Source organism: Pollachius pollachius, assembly GCF_949987615.1.
Source record: "Pollachius pollachius genome assembly, chromosome: 6".
NCBI lineage: Eukaryota > Metazoa > Chordata > Actinopteri > Gadiformes > Gadidae > Pollachius > Pollachius pollachius.
The window spans coordinates 8,000,650-8,023,044 of record NC_136939.1 but is presented as its reverse complement, the minus strand read 5'-3'; the positions used below and the strand labels follow the sequence as shown (position 1 = coordinate 8,023,044).

Sequence of the window (22,395 nt, the reverse complement as noted above, 5' to 3'; positions counted from 1 at the left end):
TGTGTGTGTGTTTGTGTGTGTGTGTGTGTGTGTGTGTGTGTGTGCGTATGTGTGTGTGTGAGTTTGTGTGTGAGCATTTGGGTGTGTGGTTGTGTGTGTGTGTTTGCGTGTGGGTGTGTTTGGATGCCTGTGTGAGTGTGTGTGTTTGTGTGTAATTGCATGTGTATGTGGGTGTGTGTGTGTGTGTGTGTGTGTATGATTTACACACCTCAACCTCAACAAATGACTGAGTGCTGAGGCTGGGAGTCCCTCTGTCTGCAGCCAATACAGTCAAATTGTGGAAGTGCTGTTTCTCATAGTCAAGCTCCTTCCCAATCCTCAACACCCCGCTCGAAGCATCTACCTGTATGCACAGTTGTCAAACAAAACAAAACTGTATCACAAAGCCCCATTTTAATTGCTATTACCACTCCAATAAATAAGGACAAACAAATTGTCCAAAGGCATAGCAGGACCTACCTCAAAGGTGCCGTTGAAGTCATTCATCAAGGAGTATTGGATCTGGCCTCCAAGACCTAGGTCTGGGTCCTGAGCCTGGACCCAGGTGATCACAGTCCCCATTGGAAGGTCTTCCAGTGCCCTGGTGCTGTAGCTGGCAGGGATGAAGGCTGGGGCACAGTCATTCACGTCGCCGACGATAATACTAAGTGTGGTCACCGCTGACCTCTGGGTGCCTCTCTCTGCCTTGTCTCTGGCCTCCACCTTCAGGCTGAAAGTTGGAAAGGCCTCCCGGTCCAGCTGGCTTGCCACAAACACACCTCCAGTCTCTCTGTTGATGTCAAACTGAGGGACGCTGGTCAGCAGTGTGTAGGACAACTGGCTGTTTTGACCTATGTCTTTATCCAAGGCGCCAACGGTGATAACTTCCAGACCGATGGCAGAGTTCTCTGCGACGAGGGCGGAGTAGCCGTCCTGAGTGAACTGGGGATCATTGTCATTGGCGTCGTCGATGATCACGGTCAACAACCGCCAACTGGTCATCTGTGGAAAGCCCTGGTCGTAGACAGTGATATTAAGGAAGTACCGATCCGTCCTCTCGCGGTCCAGTGGCTCTAACACGGTTATCAAGCCATCGTCCATGTCGATATTGAAGCAGCTTTCTAGATTCCCCTGAGATATGACGTGGAGAACTCGGCCGTTGAAGCCCGCGTCACTATCTCGTGTCCTCACTTGGAACACGCTGGTGCCAGGGACGAGGTCTTCCCGGACCAGAATACTGCTGGGAAAAGACTCAAACTGTGGAGCTTGTGTGTTCTGAGAGAAAGCATATGCATAGGTCTCTGCCACTTTCGGGGTCGCCATAGCAGCTGCCTTGGTGAGCATTTTCTCTGCCAACAGCTGGGCCATCTGCGTGTCCTTGCAGTTGAACCCCCTCGGTGCCGTCCTCCCTCTGACAACAGTGAGGTTCACAAACGTAGAATCTGAGAGAAACTCCCCATCGGTGGCAGCCACTTTCAGATTAAACATTCCACTTTTTAGATTGGCCGCGGCTAGAGATCGCCGCAACGACAGGGCTCCGGTGTCTGGGTTTAACGTAAAGTAGTCAAGTTCATTACCGTACAATATACGGTACCGCACAAACCCGAGTTCATCTATGTCTATGGCGGAAAGAGTGAGGATGTTTTTGTTGACAGGGAAATCCCGAGCTATCATCCCTCTGCAGGACACCTTCTCAAAAAGGGGCCTGTTGTCATTTATGTTAACCAGGCGAATTGTGACATTGACCTCACTCTCCCTTCTGTATGGAGAACCCCAGTCAGAGGCTCGCACTGCAAACGTATAAGTATCCGCAGATGTCTCAAAATCCAGATCTCTGATAATCCGGACTTCTCCCGTGTCCTGATCGATGGCGAAAGGTACGGACTGCAGGCCGGAGATTGTGTGGCTTACATATCCGTTCTCTGCTTTGTCAGCGTCGGTGGCAGAAACCACCAGGATGACCGTGTCCAATGGTAAACTCTCGTTGATGTCCACGTCGTAGGAGGCCTGGGTGAACACCGGGGGGTTATTATTAGCATCCTCTATGGTGATTTGCAGCTTGGTTTGAAGCTGACTAATAATATCAATAATCTCCAGCTCCATAGTCTCTGGGGTTATTATTGACAACGGCTGTGTGGTCACGATAATTCCAGTCAAAGGGTTTATATCAAGGTAAATTGGATCTGAGGCGGCAGTGAAGCTGTAATTGACAATCAGGGGAGGAGGAGCTATTCGCACCTTGCCTACGAAAGTGCCAGGAGGGGCTAACTCACTCAGCTTTACTTTGTAAACACTTTTTTCAAATTCCACCAAGGTTGGCTCTGGCTTTTTCACCAATAGTTGAACAAACTGTGTGTTTGAGAACTTTGCAGGGGTGCCCCGGTCTTTGGCCTGGAACGTCAGGTTAAAGCCATCGGGGAACAGATCCCAGTCCAGCAGTTCAGAGGTTTTAACTCTGTATTCGTTTTTGACTGGAGATCTGTCGACCACAAACTGTTCCAATGGGTCCCCGTCGATGATGGTCACCCACTCTACATCGCCGGCAGCCCCCTCGTCTCCGTCCTCCACCGTCAACACCACGTAAACCTGGTCCTTCTGCGACCACGATGGGGTGACCACAGTGGCGGCGAGCACAGGGGCAAACTCGTTGACTCGCTCTACTGTCAGAACCAGCTTGGCTGTGCTGCTGACGCCATTATTTCCATAGAGCTTCAACCCTCGGTCGACCACCTGCACTTCCAAGTCAAACTGCCCTTGGACTTCCTGTTGTAGTTGGCCGGTCAAGGTGAGGACGCCGCTGGTGGGGTGGACAGTGAAAGAGTCTACTCTGTTATTGAAGAAATAGTAGAAGTCTCCGTTAGAGCCCACGTCCGCGTCGGTCGCTGTGACCCGTCCTATGCTGGCCCCCAGAGGGGAGCTCTCAGGGACCACGATGGAGTAGCTGGTGGGGGCGAACAGCGGCCGCAGGTCGTTGGTATCAAGGACCTTGATGAAAACACTCGCATAGGCCTCAAGAGACCCTGGAGAGGACGCTTTTATTGTAAGGGTGTAGTTATCCTGCACCTCTCGGTTCAAGATGGGAACACTGCCTCCATTAGTTCGTATACGGAGGAATCCGAAGTCACCCATCACAAACACCTCCGCCTGGAATATACCCTCGCTATCCCCGGACTCGATGGAGTACTTTATGTCCATGGATCGGGGTGGTCTGAGAATAATGCCCATTTTGACTTCGCTCTTGGCGTAGGTCCTTGCTGCAGAGTTCTCCGAAATTGAAGCATTATACGATAATTGGGTGAAGAGGAAGAGGCTGGGTGAAGCCCTGGGTGCCTGCAGGAACTGAGCTTGAATTGGACAGAGAAATGGAGGGAAGAGGAAGCAAAAAAAGACGATATGGAGCAGGAGCCAGACGCTTGAAAGAGGTGACATTATGCCCAAGAAAAGTGACTTCATCACCGTTCCATTGCCCAGTCAGCCTTTTGTGAAGAAAGAAAAAAGATTTAATGAGGTGTTCAGACATAACTTTAAATAGGTTGACAATACATACATATCTATCATTCGAATGGCAGCTAAACTAGTTGTAATTTATTAAGCAAATATGTTATGATTATAACTATAAAAAAACGAGGTTTCAAAACCGTTGTCATTTTGTAAGGCTAAAACTCATTAACGACGAATTACCAATAGAGCTCTGCGATGACAGGTACGTGACTTTTGTGTTTGCTTAATAGCCTACACGAAACCACATAAATAATAAGAAATCTAAAAGGCGCACTACGATTTCATGTTTGACAATTCGGATCGAAAGAAATAGGACACAATATAAAGCTAGTGAAAAAATTCTCAACAACTCCTCAACAGCTTATGGAAGAATATAGTACTTCTTACCTATCCATCAACCGCCATTTATCCTGTTACTGATGGCGGAGTCGCGGAGCATTAAGTTTGATTGATATTCATGCACTATCGTATGAATATTAATCAAAGTTAACAATTTTGTATGCAACGCATTGACTCTATAACGTAACCACAAAATATATGAAACCATGGCCATGTCGCATGCCGTATATGGAATTACAATGTTAACTCATTCCTTTTTTCGCATTTTTTTTCCGTTTAATTTTGGATGATAAAATACCTATTTCCATGATTTTCACCACTGGAATTCTCTTGGGACGTATGCATGCCACAGACTTACCTCGAGAAGAAATTCGGAACATAGTATTCTGCTGGAACTGTTTCAACAAAGTGTTTTCCATCAAGCCGAAAATGTCCATACAATAGTTCAAAACTCGTTCATCGTCCAGCAGCGAAATAAACGGAAACACATAAAAAATACAATTCGGTGCCCCTTTTCACATAACCCCCTTAAACACAGTAGATGCAGCATTGTGTGTCTGCAGAATAAATATCATATCCAAAACCGAAGCAAAGGGTTGCTGTCAGAGTAAGGTCCCGCATATGGTTACAGTAGAGAATGGAGTATGAAAAGCAAGTTTGACGTTGTCTGTATCAGCGGTCGCGTACACAGGACTGAGTCTGAGTGCGCTCTTTTGGAGATGAAAGGTAGTTCAGCCACCGGCAGGAGAGGATCGGGACTCGGGATGTGCCGAGTTTTACCGAGCACAGCCGACACCATCCGGAAGTCTAACAAGCGGGGTTATATCGGCCAGCTTGTCCCATACTACCAGTTTTGTGGGTGCAATCGCCTTTAATTAACCCTCTGTATTGCATTATTGTGGGGTCCTCCATCACGGAATACCGTCATGTCGGTTTTATGTTATAATAAAGGTTGTGGTCAACGCTTTGATCCGGAGAATAACATTGATGGTGAGTATTGTCCTAGCTATGTTGCTATGCTCTCATCTAGAATTTTCTGTCCACTGTAACACAGCCATGTGCCTTACTGATCTCACACTCAAGTGTTCTCTTTAACGGTTTTTAATTCGGTTACAATGTAAATATTGACATTTCTGGCCGTAAAATGTAATATTATTTTAATTATATTAGTATAGTATTCGCTGTATGAAGTAAGGATACTTGGTTGTGTTTCCAGAAACTTCCTGTCTGCCTTGTATTTAGTAAGGCTTTGTGTGTTTTAAGAAAGATATATTACGACATTATGATTATTTTACTGTTTTGTACGACTGCAATATATTATCCTCGTGTATCTCTAATGTTCTTTGTGCTGGAAATGAAAAACAACACAGACGATAGTAGTCTGTGGGTTGAACATTAATGGACCTTGCGCCGCTCTAAAAGTGTTTGAAACATATCTGTGGTGTGGTGGGAAAGGGGTAGAAACAATGGAAAAATAACTACAGATAGACTTCTATGATGACCCAGTTCCTTGACTAGGCCACTTTAAACACTTTAAGTTGGGTAAGTAGGCCTCCTGCGGTTAAAATATTGCGATAAAAAGGTGAATCAATTATAGATCCTAGTAGATTGATGCTCCATTGTGAAGAACACGTACGCTGTTTTGAAATGTTATTACATGGCCTTCTCACCCTAGAATTTATGCTATGCTTGAGAGCCTCCCGCTAGTGTCAGTGATGGCACTCGGGGAAGTTTAGTCTTACTGCACTAAAATGTGCTGGAAACATGAGCACCACCACACCTTGCCCTTGGTAAATAACTTATTCTCCTCTTCAGTAATTTTTGATAGACTGGACGAATGCATAGAAAATGGATAGGGAGTTGTTAGTGTTAAGTTAAACATCTGACTTTTTCATTCATTTAAGATGCGTGCACCTTCCACCCAGGAGTCCCTGTGTTCCATGATGCATTGAAGGTAAATACGATTTTGCCAAATCACTTCCACCCTTATACTGTATATATTAATCCCACTAACATTCAAATTCCCTGTAAAAACTAAAATCTGTGCGTTCTGTACACCTGCACATAAAGCTAGGCTAGGCAATTTATTTTAGGTACATATTTTGCCGTGTCCGTTGAAATTCTCTTTACTTCCCGACATCAGTCAATCTAATTCTCCAAAAAAATCAAAAGGTGCGCTCATTGAGCACGACGGGAGTCTTCCACAAGGATGGGCATACCTACACCTGAAGCTAGCGAGCTAGTCCCGTGTTTTAGGGGAGCAGTTTAGAAGGAGGCTTTTAGGGAGGGTGGGATTATTTTGGTTGGATACTGTCAAAACCGAGCTGAGCCTTCCTTAGCTTTGACCCACATTGCACGTTTCTAATATTGTTTTTCACTCGGCCAGTCATAAGATGATTTTCTGTCCGTCCTGATGGACAGTAAAGGCATCTAAACCTTCCTCTTCCTCCCTAGGGATGGTCCTGCTGCAAGAGAAGAACCACAGATTTTTCCGACTTCCTCAGCATTGTTGTAAGGCTCCAGGGAATGGATGAAAGCGCTTTGTGCTCTTAAGCTCGTAGGAACCCTTGGAGAATCCTCCTTCCGCCATTACAACCTTTTTATTGGGAAAACGCCTGAACTTCAATCTTATTTGTTGTATTTAGATGAGTAGCTTTCATGCATGTAATTTTATCACACCCCCTGACACGATGACACACATTTCGCTTCACAGTGTGAACACACGGTATGTATTTCTGCATGCTCTCTTGAATGACAAGTCTTTTATTTGATGATCCTTTTACTTAAGGGCTGTACGAGAGCCCCTCACAACAAGGAAAAGCCACCGGAGCCTGTGAAACCCGACGTGAGCTCCTCTGGAGAGAAGAAGGAGGTGGACGAACAGAAACCAAAGTTCAGCGAGTACATCATCTCCGCCCCTAAACCCCAAGGGGCGTTCACCAGACCAAGGTAGGAGTTCATCCAATTTGGTGACTGAAAACCCCTCTCTGTCACTGCCCCCTCACTTCATACTCTGTAACTTCACTTCAAAGCCTCCCCCGTGACCCACCTGTTCCACCTAGAGATATCACTGCTAAACACTGGGCCTGAGCACCTTCTGACTTAGTTGAACCGTGCGTCCCCTTGGTTACTGCATATTGAATGTTGAATGCGTGTATTTTTACCCTGTGGTGCCCACTTGTAGTGTCCTTGAGACTGATGATTGCATTTGGTTGTTAGAAGAGAGCGAGTGTTCTCTACAAACGTTCTCCTGTGGTTGTTTCGTTGGGGGGTGTGTGGCATTACGAAAGACATGGATATATGCCAGCTTTAAGCCTTTTTAGGGAGTAAAGTTTGCCATATTAAATTGATGAGGTGTCCAGGACAATCATGCCAACTCCCACTTATCAGCACTAATGTGGACTATTTTCTTAATTGCCACTTAAACGTAGATTAAATTGATACCGTGATTTATCTCCGGAGTTACGTCTGAATTGCATATTCGTCTTCCGGTATTCCATCACTCCGCAGTGTTAGGGTGTTCAGCCAACACCACTGTAAACTAAAGCACCAGGCTAACATTCAAGGTTGTCGTATTGAAACTGGGAATTCGTCGTGTGTGCCGTAGTGGTGACGAACCAATGGTGAGGATGCAGCACAAGGTCTCAGCCTCTCTTCGGCAGGCGCTGGAAAAGATGAAGCTGTCTGACAACACGGCGGAGATGAAAGGTGAGCAGTGCCACGCCGTCTACCCTCCACACATCCTCTCCTGCTGTGCCTCTGTCAGGGGAATAGGGCTGCCATGGAATTAAGTCAGGAATAGAAAGCAGCGCGGGTCAAAGGACGGGTTGTGATTGGGCGGGATGATGAGGGTATTGTTCCCGTCTCTTTCTTTCAACCTCTATGTCCTAAAAAACCAAGAAGGAAGACAGAGGAGGGGAAAGCAGGGGTTTGGTGTGTGGCCACTGGGGTCCCCTTCCTCAGCGCGGTTATGCTGCATTGTCTTTAAAAAAGACCACACGTTTGTCAAACACGTCACGTGTGTTTTGTGTGTTTTCTTCCAGAGGAGGAGGGAGATGAAACCAAGATTGGCACATCATGTAAAAACGCAGGGTGCACAAAGGTAGGTGAATAAATATTCCCCCCTTTTTAAAATGAATCCGGAAAACATGGGCTTTTGATGCCTCCTGAAGCCTCGCCTCAAGACGCCTGAATTATTGGGTGTAAAAATAAATCCAGCATTAAAACGCGCTGTCATACACGCCGGAACCGTGTGATGCCGCTGCGCACGGCACAGTGGCGGCCCGCTCAAGGCTGTTGATTTCTTTTCCCCACTGCTTTCCAAACCCCACTAAAAAGAGAGCTGATAACTTGGCCTCTGCAAGAATCCTAAAGCAGGCTCTGCTCTCGCTGCTAGACTGTGGCTCGGCCTTCTCCCATAAGCACCACTATAAGTACACTGATTATTATTTTAGATCTGTTCTTTTAGTTCTAGTTCCAGCAAAGTGAACACGCCATTGCGTGTCCTACTTTAATTTAAGATTTCTTCCAAGTATCCAGTCTGAAGGAAAAACATTTTCTTAACCCTGCCTTGCCCTATCACCGTTGTTTACTCGTGCTGTCAAACATTATTTTGATATACTCACAAACGGAAAGGAAAAAGCTACTCCCAGAAGAAGCACTTTTTTTGTCAGACCAGAGCACAGATCTCCACCCCAAAAAGGCTCTCCGCATCCCTGCCCTGGCAGCATTGGCCCTAATCGAGATGCATTGTCTACAGCGGGGATGCGGATCATTGCCACAGCTGTTCTTCTGATAGACCGCCGTCGCGTGGTGAAGTCTAGCTCGGCATAACATGCACTGTCTAATCGCACAGACGCTGAGAGACATCAGCGCCAAAAGGGATTATTTTGGTGTTCTTGCTTTTACGTTCACAAGAAAAACACAAGCCCTATCCTTCGAAGGGAAAATGTTGGTAAAGTCCACCATGTCTTTTGGCCGTGTTAACTGAGAGAAGGCAAAGTGCTCTATTAAAATCACCTTCGCTCTCTTCCTGCCCATTGTGTGCCTAACAACATTTGAAATGTCCCTGATGCACTGCTTCCATAAGTCACTAAACAGACGTCCTATTGGTATTTGTATTGTTATACATGGCCCTTCACCTGTGACTATATATCTCCACCAGAGCTTCAGCGGTGTGGCCAGCAACGAGGAAGTGTGCGCATACCATTCCGGATTCCCCATCTTTCACGAAGGGTTAGTACTCAAAGCACTTTTGGTTCATTTTGTTTGTAACCAGGAATAACAAAGTTAGATGTTTTTCAGTCAATGATTTTATCATTATAATGTATCATCTTTAAGTGAGATTGGATACAAATGAAATACAGATCTCAACTTACAGGAACACCCGGTTTTGCAGACTAAATCAATGAAAATATATGACCTTAAAATGATTTAATATGGGTTTGAAACGTAAGAGAAAGAAGCAGTTGGCATAATTGTAGTCAATTATGTAGTGATTTGTATTTTGAATTCATTAGCCTATCGTGGTATGTTGTGTAAACTCGTCCCATGAGTTTTGGCCAAATGGATTCATTAACATTTCCTAGCATAATGTGTTGGACAGATTGTGAAAATGTATTCATCTACATTTCCTAGTAATTATGTTTGTTTATGTGAGACTTATTGTGAACATTTATTAATTAACATATCCTAGGAATAAATTGTGTGTGAAATATTGTGAAAATGTATTCATTAACGTGTGTGTGTGTGTGTGTGTGAGACATAATTCATAACCATTTCCATTGTTTGAAGTTGTTGTGACCAGAATTTCTGTCTGCAATTAAAGCTTAAAAACCCCTGTTCTAGAGGACATCTTTCAGTATAGTATGTGTTGTGTGTAGATCCTCTGGGTACCCTGATGAAACATGACCCATGTACTTCCTCCACACAGGATGAAGTACTGGACCTGTTGTAAAAGGAAAACATCTGATTTCAACACCTTCCTGTCCCAGGAGGGCTGCGTCAAGGGAGCGCACATCTGGAAGAAGAAAGACACGGTGGGTGGGAGACGCACCGCTATCACCCTCTAGTGGCCAGTCGTCGTGATCAGTGACCGTGCCTCTGTATAACGGTCGTCCTCTCCTTCGCAGGGTAAGAAAGTGGTCCCGTGTCGGTTTGACTGGCACCAGACCGGAGCACAGGTCATCGTCTCCATTTATTCAAAGAACTCCGTCCCTGAGCTAAGCTACGTCGAGGCTAACAGCACCACGGTGAGTGGGGGGGAAGGGAGGGGGTGGTGGGGCCTGTCTTGTCTTGTCTTGTCTGTCTGTCTGTCTGTCTGTCTGTCTGTCTGTCTGTCTGTGTGCTTGTTTTTGTTTTTTTTGGAAGTTAAGCTGTTTTTGCCATGAATTCTGTCTCCCTGATGTTTTGGTGACATGTGCTCTGTTTATTTCCAGCTCGACATCCACATTCTTTTTGAAGGGGAGAAGGAATTTGCACAGAAAATAAACTTGTGGGGGGTGAGTGTCCCAAGTTGCATCATAAGCTGGTACTGCAGAGTCTTTTAATGTGGTACTGCGTCATGACTTATAACTTCAAAACAGCTTTATTGTAGATGTTTCATCATGTGTGATGGAATCACTGCTGTCGATCAGGCAACTGTATTGAAGTAGCAGTTAAACGCATGATTAAAGAAGGTAGTGTCTTACACCGGCACTTAAAGGTCCCATGGCGTGCTACTTTATAGATGCTTTGATATAGATATTAGAGGGCCCCTAACACAGTATTTGAAGACGTTCCCGAAAATCAGCCGTGGCGCAGAATAACAGCCACTACTAGCCAGTCGCACATTGAGCTTTCCCCAAACGCGCCGTTTCAGTGTATGTAGCTTTAATGCAAATGAGGAGGAGAGAGGCGGGTCAAGGAGGAGGGTGGGGGTGTGGCCCTGAGCTGCGGGCGGCCACGGTACCATGCGCTCTGTTTACAGTGGATGTATCGCAATGGCAAGGCGCACACAGACTTTGGCCGTGTTCTGTTAATATTAGGGAGTCCTGGAGCTCTATATCTAAATAATATCATATTATACATCGATATCTATATCATATAATATATATTATCACGGCCCAAAGCTGTGTGTGCCTCCAGACGATATTATGAATCTCAAGCGACTGCGCCGGGTTCTCCGACGTCTCTGGTTCTTCAACGTCCACATCAATCTGAAGTAGACCACGACATGAAGGAGAATTGCGATTGTCTCCCGCCCGAGCCTCGCCACCTCGGCAGGGGGGGGCTGGCAGCGCTTAGGCACCACCGCCCCCGGTGACGGGCAGCGCAGGGGCGGTGGTCCCTCAGCAGCGGGCGGCGGGAAGCGGGGCTCAAGCGCGAGACAGCGGCGGGCAACAATCCCTTTCTCCTGCATGTCTTGGTTCATGTACTTCAGGGAGTCAAAGCCAAAGTTCCTTTCCCCCAATTCCTTCTCAACCACGGCTGAGATAACCCCCACTACGAGTCTCGTTGTGGAAATACCAGAGACGAGAGTCCATAGGCAGGCCAGGGGAACTCATATTAATGTTGGAAAACCTCATAAAGTGAGATTTTCATGCCATGGGACCTTTTTAAAACACATGACTAAAGAAGGTATTGTCTTTGACCAGCACGTAAAACACATGACTAAAGTAGGTAACAGCACTTAAAACACACACGACTGAATAATGTAGCTTCTTAGACACTACATTGTTTACACTACACTTAAAACATGTGACAGTCTAAGACGTTCATTAAAATAAAAAGCGAGCGGTTTTGAAACGCCACACTTGACCCCCGCTCCCCTCTCTCTGCCTAGGCGATCGACGCCAGCAAAAGCGTGGTCAACATGCTTGCAGCCAAGATCGAGATCGCCATGAAGAAGTCCGAGCCCATGTCCTGGGCTCGGCTGGACCTGCCGCCCCCCGTCCCCCCGCCCAAAGAAACAGAGAAGGAAAAAGACGAGGAGGAGGAGGAGGAAGAGGAGGAGGACAGCGACGCCGACGATGAGTTGGATTAATGATTTTTAGAAGCCCCTCTTTCAGCCTCTGAAAAACGGCCTGCCTACTCTGTATGCTGTCTTCATGATATTGCAATCTTGCTAAGACACAACCGCCACACACACCTCTGAGTCGCGATAGGTCAGTTTTGCTGATTTTTCACGTCAAAGTGCTTCGGTTTTGTTTGTTTCTATGTCCATCCACGTTGTCCGTTCCGTTTTCTTCTTGTCGCCCCATCACAAAGTGTTTGCACGATGATATTCATGACATGCAATGGAAAAGCTTGAATGATGTTGCTTCTTTATTGTCATTGGCTAAGGAAAGTATAGAAAGTGGTGTTTCATTGACTGGGTGTAAATCACAATGCCTGCTTTGCTGAATGAATGTAGGACAATTACTGCATTATTAATATTATTGACATTCAATCAAGTATGATAAAGCCACAAGTTATATTGTACTGTAATTTCCTACATGAGGCATTCATACAATCCAGGTTTCTTTTTTTATTTAGCATTCACCTCCATGGCATGTTTTTAAACTTAAGCACTCTTCAGAGTGTGTAGCTTTATGTGTAATCATTCCTCTTCCATTCGGCTGTTGATTTTAATTGCGTTTATCCAGATGAATGTTTTTGTTTGTTTTTAAGTCTCCGTAAAACAACATTCTACACACCATTCTGTTGATTTACATTGACTAGTTTTCCCTAAGTTGCGCTAGAACTTATAGAAATGAGGGACACCTCCTGGCCACTTACTGCATTGCAATTCAAATACTGTACATTCCTTACATAGTTGTATTATTTTATTTTATACTTTGTTTTATTTCTCACGCAAGGCGCTAAGAGCAGCAGGCTACCTGCCTCACAGGGCAGCCGGGTCCGTGCCTTGCTTATGGGCAGGGCAGAAGTGATAACATGCATTTTTGTATGGTGTGAGAGGACACCTAAGTGAACACGAGCCCTCCACACAGAGAGACCCCCGCCGCAGTGCAGACCACTAGTTCTCGTGCAACAACAGACTTCAATTGTATCATCTTGTTATCTTTTCATGCCTGAATATTTCCATAGACTACTGTGTACAGTACATTAGCAGAAGCTGAACATTAGCATGGCTGTAATGTTCAGACACCTGTTTTTGCTTATATTTCTGCAACGTAAAAACTTGCTTAAGAGACCTAAAACGGGACCCAAACTATTCAGGAAACAATTTATTATAAATAAAAGCTTGATATTTCTGAAATGTGTGTTTCCTGTGATTTATCAAATGTTACTCACTCTATTAAGTTCTTATAGAAGTCCCTCATCGTTTTCTGACTTGAAGATCTTGGTACTGAATACTTACCCCATGCAACTTCTTTATATGTGGTATCAAGAGATGGATTTTTAAAACCACTCAAATCTTTTCTGATTACTTTTTCATTCGAAAAATACAGTAATATTACACGGTCCCCAAATATGTTATAAACATTAATCTGTTCTGCTGTTATGCTCCACTGAGTGCATGTCTCTTCACTTGAACGGCATTGTCACCTGTTCCGAGCAAAGAAATCAATGACCAACCGTGGCTAATACTTTATACGTTTATAATAGTGCTGTCAGTTTAACGCGTTATTAACGGCGTTAACGCAAACCAATTTTAACGGCGTTAATTTTTTATCGCGCGATTAACGCTCTTTAGGTTTGGCAAACATTGTCGTTTTTTCACCTGCTGTCTAGCAACAACTAGTCACTTAAGAAAAACTCCAAAACCATACCGGATCTAGCTACACCGGAAACAAAACAACAAGCACGCCGCACAAAAACTCCTTAAAAGTGTGTGTGTGTTTGTGTGTCACTGTTTGAGCCTGGTATTAGAGTTCAATGTTGTCATTAGTTGTTACCTCTTTCCGACCAATCGCAGTTCAAGGACCACCTGGGCTGTACCACTTCGGAAGGGGCCGCTCAGTTACTCCCCTCTAGACAAAATTGACTTGGTTGCGACGTTGACAGTTTTTGAGTGTTACGGCTGTTGAGTGAGTGAGAGGTTGTGGGCGCACAGCTCAGGCTGTCGGACGGCGCTGCAAGAAACTTTTATAAACGCAATATTGTTATCCCGCAGTAATCAGCCCCATAGCCCCGACACGTTAACGGCCCACCCCAGCTCTCCCGATTACCACTCCGCCGCCGCGTGTGTGTAGGTGTTATTCGATAGCCTGGTAATGTGTATAGGCCTTCGTACGGTAGGAATATTCATGCTGGTTTAAATAATAAATGTTATAGTATTTCCCACCTTTAATGAGCAAGAGTTTTGTTCGAAAGTTCAGTGATTGAAACAAATAAAAGCCTGGGCTATTGAAGTTTTACGGTAGGCCTACCACTGCCATGCACCTCCCTGATGTCAAGTGGACCGGGTTGAATTCACTGCGGGTCTCTTCTTATATCCATCTTACCAAATATATTTTATTACTGTCCTTCTCAACACTCTGATCTCATTAAAAGGCTAGCAGCACGAAATCAAGGGATATTTAGTATATAAAGAAATGTGCAATTAATCGCGATTAATCGCGAGTTAACTATGACATTGATGCGATTAATCGCGATTAAATATTTTAATCGCTTGACAGCACTAGTTTATAACAAACAAATAGGTAACATAATTCATTCAATTTATTAAACTGAATCCCAAGATAAGTTCTATTCCTGTTTAAATAGGGCATACATCCGTTTATTTACAATTATGTTACATGAATGTACGGTAGTTCGATATAGCACCCATAGATCGGTCTTGAAGATACAGAAGGCCTTTACATAGCGGTCTGGTAGCTCTTATGGACGGCGGCCTCTTCCTCCATGCCGTAGGCTGAGATTAGAGGCTCTCTCTCTGGGGTGGGGCTCCTCCCTTTCCCCGGGCTCTGGTAGTAGCGCCTCATTGCATTGACGGCCATGGTCATCAGGACCGCCAGGGCGGCCCCTAGGAGCCCCACAAACAGAAGCCAGGGCCACACTTGCAGCAGGTTCTCCATGTGGGGATTCATGGATTCAACTAGCAGTGTATCTGCACATGAGACACAGGAGAGAAGCAGTTTGTGTAAAGGATGTTCCTTTGTTTCAGTTTGGCTGGTTGGTGAAAATATTGTTCTGTCTCTTAAAATGGAGGTTTAACGTGATGCCAAGGGGGAGGATTTAATCTATCGAAGACCTTTATAGACTCAACCAGCCTGTGAAGGCCTTCTTGTTTGTTTAAATTAGGGAAAACATTGTCTGCATAAAGAACAGCTTTCCAGATCCGGAAAAAACATCTTTGTGAATCCGGAATATTAAACCAAATTGTTTTGTCTCTATAAATATACATTTACCCACATTTTTCTAATGCGAGGAATACAAATGAATCAGAAAGGAATAAGCAAATATTCATACCGAAACAAATGTTTCTGATTATAAATAAACCTTGTGTAAAAGAACATTGCGAGGAGTGAGAACCCCAGAGGCGAGAAGATACTCACTGGAATCCTGCAGGGATGAATATTCATATCCCAGCTCTTTGCTGGAGAGGAAGAATTCTCTGTTCTTGTAAAGGGGCAGGAAGGGCACCATGTTGTAGTCCCCGTTGTGTCCTATGGGGGCGTTAGAGTCTGGGTACTCCGATGGAGACGGCTGGTTTACCCGCAGCCACTGCTCATACAGGCTGCAATGCCACAATTAAGACTGTTGTTAATAACACAATAACAACTCTGGTTTGTCTTTCATTTAGAGATGTTTGTTTGTGTACTTGTCTTTATCTGGCAGTGGGCACACATGGCTTTTTTTTACGTGTGTGTGTTCATAAAGCAGGTGGGATGTCATTTTCTGCATGTGCAACCACCATTTGGACTCAATTTTCAAACCATTCTGTCATGCTAGTGTTGCACGGTTGCACCTATTCCACTCAGAACAATCCTTAGAAGGGGGAACCCTTCATCTGGGTTCCGTCTCAAGGGTTCTCCCTTGAAAACAACTGGAGCTTTTCCTTGTCCTTCATAAGGGGGTGCGCCTTGTGAGACCGTTGCTGTGATAAAGGGCAAGTCGCCCTGCCGTGGCTGTACCTGTCGATGTAGGCGTGGTGCAGAAGGAAGATGGGGTCGTTGGCGGAACCCTGCACGGAGGACATGGTCCCGTTCATGAAGACGTGGATGGCGGCGTGCATACCCATACGAGTGCTGCTTCCACGTCCGGTCGACGGATCTCCGAAACCTAGGTGGTTGAAGGACACACCGTTAACTCATCCATCCAACACACACAGGGGTTGACCCCTAATGATTACTTTTTTGACATCGGCAAAAGCAAACACACAGGATTTTCCGATATGTGCTAAATCAAAACTTCACTCTAAAAGCATTGCTTCTGTAATAAACAACACTACAAACAACTCAACTTAAAAACTTGAAAATAAATTAAAGAAATATTAAAGTATAAGATTTAAGATTTTTTTTTTAAACAATAAAATAATAAACAAAGAAACACGTCTGAGCGCCATACCCTCCATTGTGTTCCTGAAGCTCATGTTGGCCGTGCGGTCCATGGGTCCCGTGTCGTAGTCCCGCAGGCCCAGGGTGAACGCCACCTCCGCGGAGCTCGGTAGCCGCGGCACCAGGTTCCGGTTGTGGTTGCCGGGGTTCCTCCGCAGCGGGCCCTCCTGGCTGGCGTCGCACAGCACGCCCCTCTCGTTGTATGCGCCTGGCTGGGAACATATCACCTTGATGCGCAGACACATACACACGCACACGCACACGCACACACACACACACACACACACACACACACACACACACACACACACACACACACACACACACACACACAAACAACAACATACAAAGTCAAATTAATACTTGAGCAACCCACGTGTGCGCACAACGATAGATGTTCTCTGACATTGTACTCTTCTTTGGCTTTTGCTGATTGACTCACATGCATGAAGGCCCAATGTATTCAGTTAATCAAAAGGAAAGGGCCTTAATTGCCACCTTTTGCTAGATAAGGAAGTTACAACCCTCAAACCAATTATTTGAGAAAGATAGAAGTGTTGGTATTTGATATACCTTCCAAGAGGAGAAGACAGACCCCGGGCTGAGCAGGTTGGGGTCCCCCGGGCTGCGGGCCCCCATCAGCTCGTCCGTGCAGACGTCACAGTCCCCGGCGTCCCGCCAGTCCCAGTAGGGCATGACGAAGCTCGTGTCCCCGGTCAGCTTCCGAATGTCGTTCTCCCAGTGGAGCAGGTAGAGACGGTGCCACGGGAGGAACCCGGGGGCCCAGTGGGCGAAGTCCACCTCGCTCCACACGTTACCCGGCCCGCCCAAAAGTGCGTCCCTGGACACATAATAGTGCATCCACACATACACGTCATACACGGAGACGTTGGCAAACATGGGATTGGACCCGTTCTCCATCTCCTCGTAGGTCCCCGTGACTACCACATAGTCTGTGCTCATCGTGTTCTTGGCCAGGTTCAGGTAGGATATGTATTGACTCATCTCGGCCCGTGAGAGATGAAAGACGTTTCTCCGGACGGATTCTCTTCTCTCGTTGCAGTTGGCTCCAAAAAACCCAAATTTGCAGTCGCCGCAATTAAACCCCATGTAGTTACCGGCACACTGACACGTCCGGTTATAAAAGACCAGGGGCCACTTCTCTCGGTCGTCCACCCCGGAGAACGGGTACTGTGGACCGTCGGGCTGCGTCGGTGCCTCGACGTCCTGGCAGAAGCCCCGGCCGGAGCTGGCCCCGCAGGCCGAGCCGTCCCCATCCCAGGACGGACAACATTCCTTGGAGAGCAGAGCCTCACGGGTGGCGCAGCGCCGGGGGAACTGTTGAAATGACGGCGCAAAACACACCACGAAAGTTGCGATGATGAGGAATAGCGACCACATCACAGCACTCCAAGAAACGCGCAAGACATCCACGCCACGCTACTCTGGGTTTAGTGAAACGGAAATAATATGCAACGTAGATTTGTGGGTTCAACTACAGAGCCCATTCTTCAGTCAAATCAGGAGTTGTTTTCCCTCCCACTCCCCCCCACCCCGCTCAGGGGAGACCGGTCACATGCTGCATAACCCACGGCTTAATGGGCCTCCTCAGAGCTAGTGCCTACTGGAGGGGGGTTTCTGTCTCTATAGCAGTAAACCACATATGCATCCCCATTGGAACTATTCTGCTTCACTGATCCAAATCCACATGTTAAGCAACAGGTAGACCCGCACCGCACCAGTGTTCTGGCCATGGCCCCTTTTACCTTGAAGGTGAACATGTTATAGGCCTGTTGTCTAGACACACTAATCCAAATCAAATCCCGTTCTTTTTGTGTACACGAGGTCGTTTTTCTGCGTAATTGGAAAGTAAACTGTGGCTGATTTCTATAATCATTGGAAAGTGAGGCTACTACTGAGGAACCGAACTGAACAATGGAGCAGATTGTTCGGAGTTTGTCTGATGTGGTCATCGTGTTCTCTCACAACTTTTTAAGGTCGAGGTTTAAACATTTTAAGCATCAAAATGTAACCATGGTTGAAGCAATGACTCGTTTACATAGAGCTCTGATGCACCTTTGACGCAGTAGGCTACTAAGCACCCAACATTCAGAAGCATTAATTGTTTCTGAAGGATCAAACATAACCGAGGCAGTGAGGCTGATCAACGCGTAAGACCCCCTGACACTTAAGACCCCCTGAACGCCTCAACAGCAACATGTTGGGGGGATCCATTGACATATATAGACAACATACGAACCATTTCCAAATTGATCAAAAGGACTAGAAAAAACTGGAACATGTCATGAAAAATGACTAATCTTTTTTTAATTATTAATTAGCTACATCTTTTTTTGTCCATCCTCAATTAATAAAGTTCGAGATGTGGTCTCGGTTTCCTTAATATTTTCATATAAATATAAGACAGTAGAAGTGTTATCAAAATTAACTGCTCAAAATATGTCTGGGTGAGAGAAAGAGATGGGAATTGGCATATCTGGCATATTCAAGTCCCCGTTAACCCAAATGAATGGAAAAACAGACTGCGATGTGCTCTTCATCTGAAGTAGGTTTTACCAAGGCCGAACGCCGTGTCTTGTGACCATGATACGATCTAAATCACACGCAAGGTCTTGAACCAAAAGGCCCATCAGTCCTTTCTCACAACGCCAAAGCTTTAAATAACAGCACACAGCATCCTGTCACACCGACCATCACCCCTATAGCCGACTGACAGGCGGTCTATCCCCTCACCTCAGAGCAATAAACGAGCTAATTACCAAATTCAAAAAGGCACAGAGTCCATAGAGGTGATGCACGTGTCCCACACTACCATGGATGCGTTGTAAAAAACCTACTGTTCTCATTCTGCGTCATCGCAAAGAGCCCCAGGGCACCACATGCACCCTCTTTAAGCTTTATCTAAACGCTTCTTTCTTGTGGCTGACCCAGCGATGCTACCCGTGATCCTTTAATGCATTTCTGAGAATAGTATTTGGAACGTTGTTCGGGTGACGTGTTAGTGGTACAGGCCTGGTTACCCCTCGTGCGGCATAGCGCTGTCTGGAGACTTGACAGCCGGGCGTGTGAGCGTGTTATACCGCACAGTGTCCACCAGGGAGCGCGCATTGAGTACGTTTGGGTCGGTGCACAGCCCTGCCGAAGTCATCCACCTCTCTGTTCTCAGTAAGGCCAAATATGACTTCCCTATTAAAAAATGTCAAGAGTGCCTTCGTTACTGCATTTATTCGGTCCAGTTTATTTTCCCTCACTATTTAAAGATTGCAATAAATTACAAAAATCACATGTCGTTTGAATTATTTGACCAGCAGATGGTCAGTTCTGCTTGTGTGTTAGAGTTGATCAATTAAAATAGAGGATAGTGGCCTCATGCACGGAATCCGTTACATTTTGCCACACAGCATTTAGAAATAGATTGGGCTATATTTATCTGTTGCCATGGTGGAAATATGGTAATGTACCCTCAGACAATCCATCTCGACTGTGATTTGGCCTGAGTGTTAAGGCAAAAAATGAACACGGAACCATCGTCTTAATAAACATGCTTTGCGTGTCGGGCAGGCCTAGTTGTTAATCATCCAGAAAAACGTAAGCAGAGAATAGCCTCACTGAGGTGTTTTTCCCATTCATTCATTTAATGTGTAGGCTACGGCACATTTTCTCTCCGCTTTCACACCTGTATGCAAAACCCTCGCAGCGCCCCGGAGAGAAGTGTCTGTTCAAGTACGTTTCTCTGCTGCGTTTGGATGAGGGTGGAGGAGCGCTGTGTTTATGAGTGTGTGTGTGTGTGTGTGTGTGTGTATGTGTGTATGTGTGTGTGTGTGTGTGTGTTTGTGTGTGCTCGCGTGCGCGCGCGTGTGTGTACGTGTCTGTGTGTGTGTGCGTGCGTGCGTGTGCGTCAGTTTGCTTTGGAAACATGTTCCAACAGCGCGTTACATGATCTGCTGCTATTTCCAGTTCTCTGTAACCAAGCACCGCGCTGATATGAAGAGGAGAGCAGCAGCATCCAGACATGTGGTCCTCCGATGGGCTTCAGCCGGCACGCAATTTACCCCGCAACTCACAGACCGCTACTGAGGTATGTCTCAATTTCATCCGTTTCATTCGGAGAACGATTACAAAAAGAAAGACTTCATAGATCACAATCCATTTTAAAAGGAGTTGATGGTGCTGGTTTAACTATAGGATTAGTGATGGGTTTTTCTTTGCAACGCTATTTTGGCATTCTTTCTGTCCGTTGGTAAGATGCAGCTGTACATTCTCAGCGCCTTGGACAGCGCTCCGCGCTCTGCCCGCCGCTTTCCACCAAACGTCGTAGAAGGAGCGAGCGCCTCCTCCACACTAGAACGATCTCAGCTGTCACTCTGAGCATAACGTCGCCTTTATTGAGTTGTTCTGCTTTGTAGACACTTTTTTTTGATTTGATGAAAGATATTTCAGACGTGGCTTTTTGCTCACTTGTGCGCGTTATTCTCCAGCGAGACAGCCTTTAGAAATCTGGACTCTGGAGGCACCATGTCAAAGACAAGAGGAGCATTACCACCCGGACCTTAAGAGGACAGCGGAAGAAGAAGACGAAAATGAAGGGTGTGAGGAAGGGAACCGGCATGGGGGGCCACGCCGGGCTGTGTGTGAGACTGCTGTCCGTCGCTGTGCTTTGGGGGTCTGACCTCGGGGGGCCAGGCGTAGGAGGGGGTCACGCTGTCGTTGCGGCCCAGGCCACCGAGAGGAGGGTGCTTGCACACATCCCCGGTGACATCATCATGGGCGCCCTGTTCTCGGTCCACCACCAACCCCCTGCGGACAAGGTAACCCGGCTGTGTGTGTGTGTTTGGGGGTACGTGTGTGGGTGTGTGTGTGTGTGTAGGGAGTGTAAGGTACTAGGTTTGAACCCTATATCCACGGTACACCTGTATTGGCATCCTTGATGCCAATGCTTAACCCCCATCGGCACCTAAATGATCTCTTTATGAATTAACTGGCAGTCACTGTTTAATGAGCAGATTGTGTGTGTGTGTGTGTGTACTTGTGTGTCACTGTTGGACATTGTGATCTGATTAATCTGTGTAAGTATTTGGTATGATTGTGCTTGCTTATATGTATGTGTGTGTGTGTGCGTGTGTGTTTGTATGTGGGTGTGTGTGTGTTTATTATGGTTGTTCTTGCTTTCATGTGTGTACGTGTTTGTGTGTTTGCATTTGTGTGTGTGTATGTGTGTGTGTGGGTGCGTGCGCGTGCGTGTGTGTGTGTGTGCATGTGTGTCACTGCGGGACATTATGAGCTGATGAATCTGTGCTTGTGTGTGTGTGTGTGCGTGTGCGTGTGTGTGTGTGTGTTTGTGTGTGTGTGTGTGTGTGTGTGTGTGTGTGTGTGTGTGCGTGCGTGCGTGCGTGGCTCCAGGTCCATGAGCGTAAGTGCGGGGCGGTGAGGGAGCAGTACGGCATCCAGAGGGTGGAGGCCATGATGCACACCCTGGACCTGATCAACGCAGACCCCAACCTGCTCCCCAACATCACCCTGGGCTGTGAGATCAGGTCAGCCCCCCCCTCAGGTCCAGTCCGCTGGGGTTGGACTACAGCGCAGGTCCAACGTCTCTGAGGGCTCCTGTTACAACACCCGGAACCATAAGCCCTCTCCATGCCACAATAATCCCATACAGATACATACATATATATATATATATATATATATATATATATATATATATATATATATATAAAGAACATTAATGTAGCCTCGCGCAGCCCGACCATGTTCCGCTCAACTCATCAGGTCTGGAGAGTCTGACATCGGCAGTGACTGTTGTGGGGGTTGCCAGTCGACCTTACTTTGCATCCGATTTGGGAGCCTCAGGCAGTGGAATCCCTGGTGCCTTATTTCCAAAGTAAACACCATTAGCTTTAGTTAGCTTTAGTTTCCGCTACCATTAACATTGAAGTGAAAAAATAAACTTTTTGCGTTCAAATAAAACTATTTTCAAAGCAGCATGGACATTGATATGGTAATAAAGCAATTTGGTGAAAGGTCAAAAGCAGCGCTGCACAGGGGGGGATCACTCGACGGGGTTCTG

At 46.1% G+C, this 22,395-nt stretch overlaps 4 protein-coding genes across 4 annotated transcripts in view; 2 read left to right on the top strand and 2 right to left on the bottom strand.

Annotated features, from left to right (window-relative positions):
- The window catches only part of fat3b (FAT atypical cadherin 3b), a gene marked incomplete at both ends in the record, with an annotated part of 65,925 nt that extends 61,307 nt beyond the window's left edge, over positions 1-4,618 (bottom strand). Inside the window, 3 exons of the mRNA XM_079739038.1 lie at positions 209-343; positions 460-3,323; positions 4,507-4,618. Of these exons, the coding sequence (XP_079595164.1) occupies positions 209-343; positions 460-3,323; positions 4,507-4,618 (3,111 nt within the window). The remainder of the gene's footprint in view (positions 1-208; positions 344-459; positions 3,324-4,506) is intronic.
- Positions 4,619-4,625: 7 nt separating this feature from the next.
- On the top strand, positions 4,626-13,017 carry chordc1b (cysteine and histidine-rich domain (CHORD) containing 1b). Its single transcript, XM_079737610.1, has 11 exons — positions 4,626-4,809; positions 5,724-5,773; positions 6,274-6,330; positions 6,608-6,768; positions 7,427-7,527; positions 7,863-7,921; positions 8,984-9,054; positions 9,752-9,857; positions 9,951-10,070; positions 10,257-10,319; positions 11,642-13,017. Exons 1-11 carry the CDS (start codon positions 4,746-4,748, stop codon positions 11,840-11,842), a joined length of 1,053 nt encoding a protein of 350 aa, XP_079593736.1. The 5' UTR covers positions 4,626-4,745; the 3' UTR covers positions 11,843-13,017.
- A 1,586-nt stretch (positions 13,018-14,603) lies between these two features.
- Positions 14,604-17,705, bottom strand: LOC307077008 (tyrosinase-like; the record flags this gene model as incomplete). The annotated part of the gene is made up of 5 exons (XM_079738245.1): positions 14,604-14,854; positions 15,303-15,484; positions 15,882-16,029; positions 16,315-16,531; positions 16,878-17,705. The coding sequence occupies 5 exons, from the start codon at positions 17,703-17,705 to the stop codon at positions 14,604-14,606; spliced, it is 1,626 nt and encodes a 541-aa protein (XP_079594371.1).
- Positions 17,706-20,905: 3,200 nt separating this feature from the next.
- Positions 20,906-22,395, top strand: part of grm5a (glutamate receptor, metabotropic 5a) — a gene marked incomplete at both ends in the record, with an annotated part of 18,855 nt that continues 17,365 nt past the window's right edge. The window contains 2 exons of the mRNA XM_079737506.1: positions 20,906-21,133; positions 21,726-21,859. Coding sequence (XP_079593632.1) covers positions 20,906-21,133; positions 21,726-21,859 — 362 coding nt within the window. The remainder of the gene's footprint in view (positions 21,134-21,725; positions 21,860-22,395) is intronic.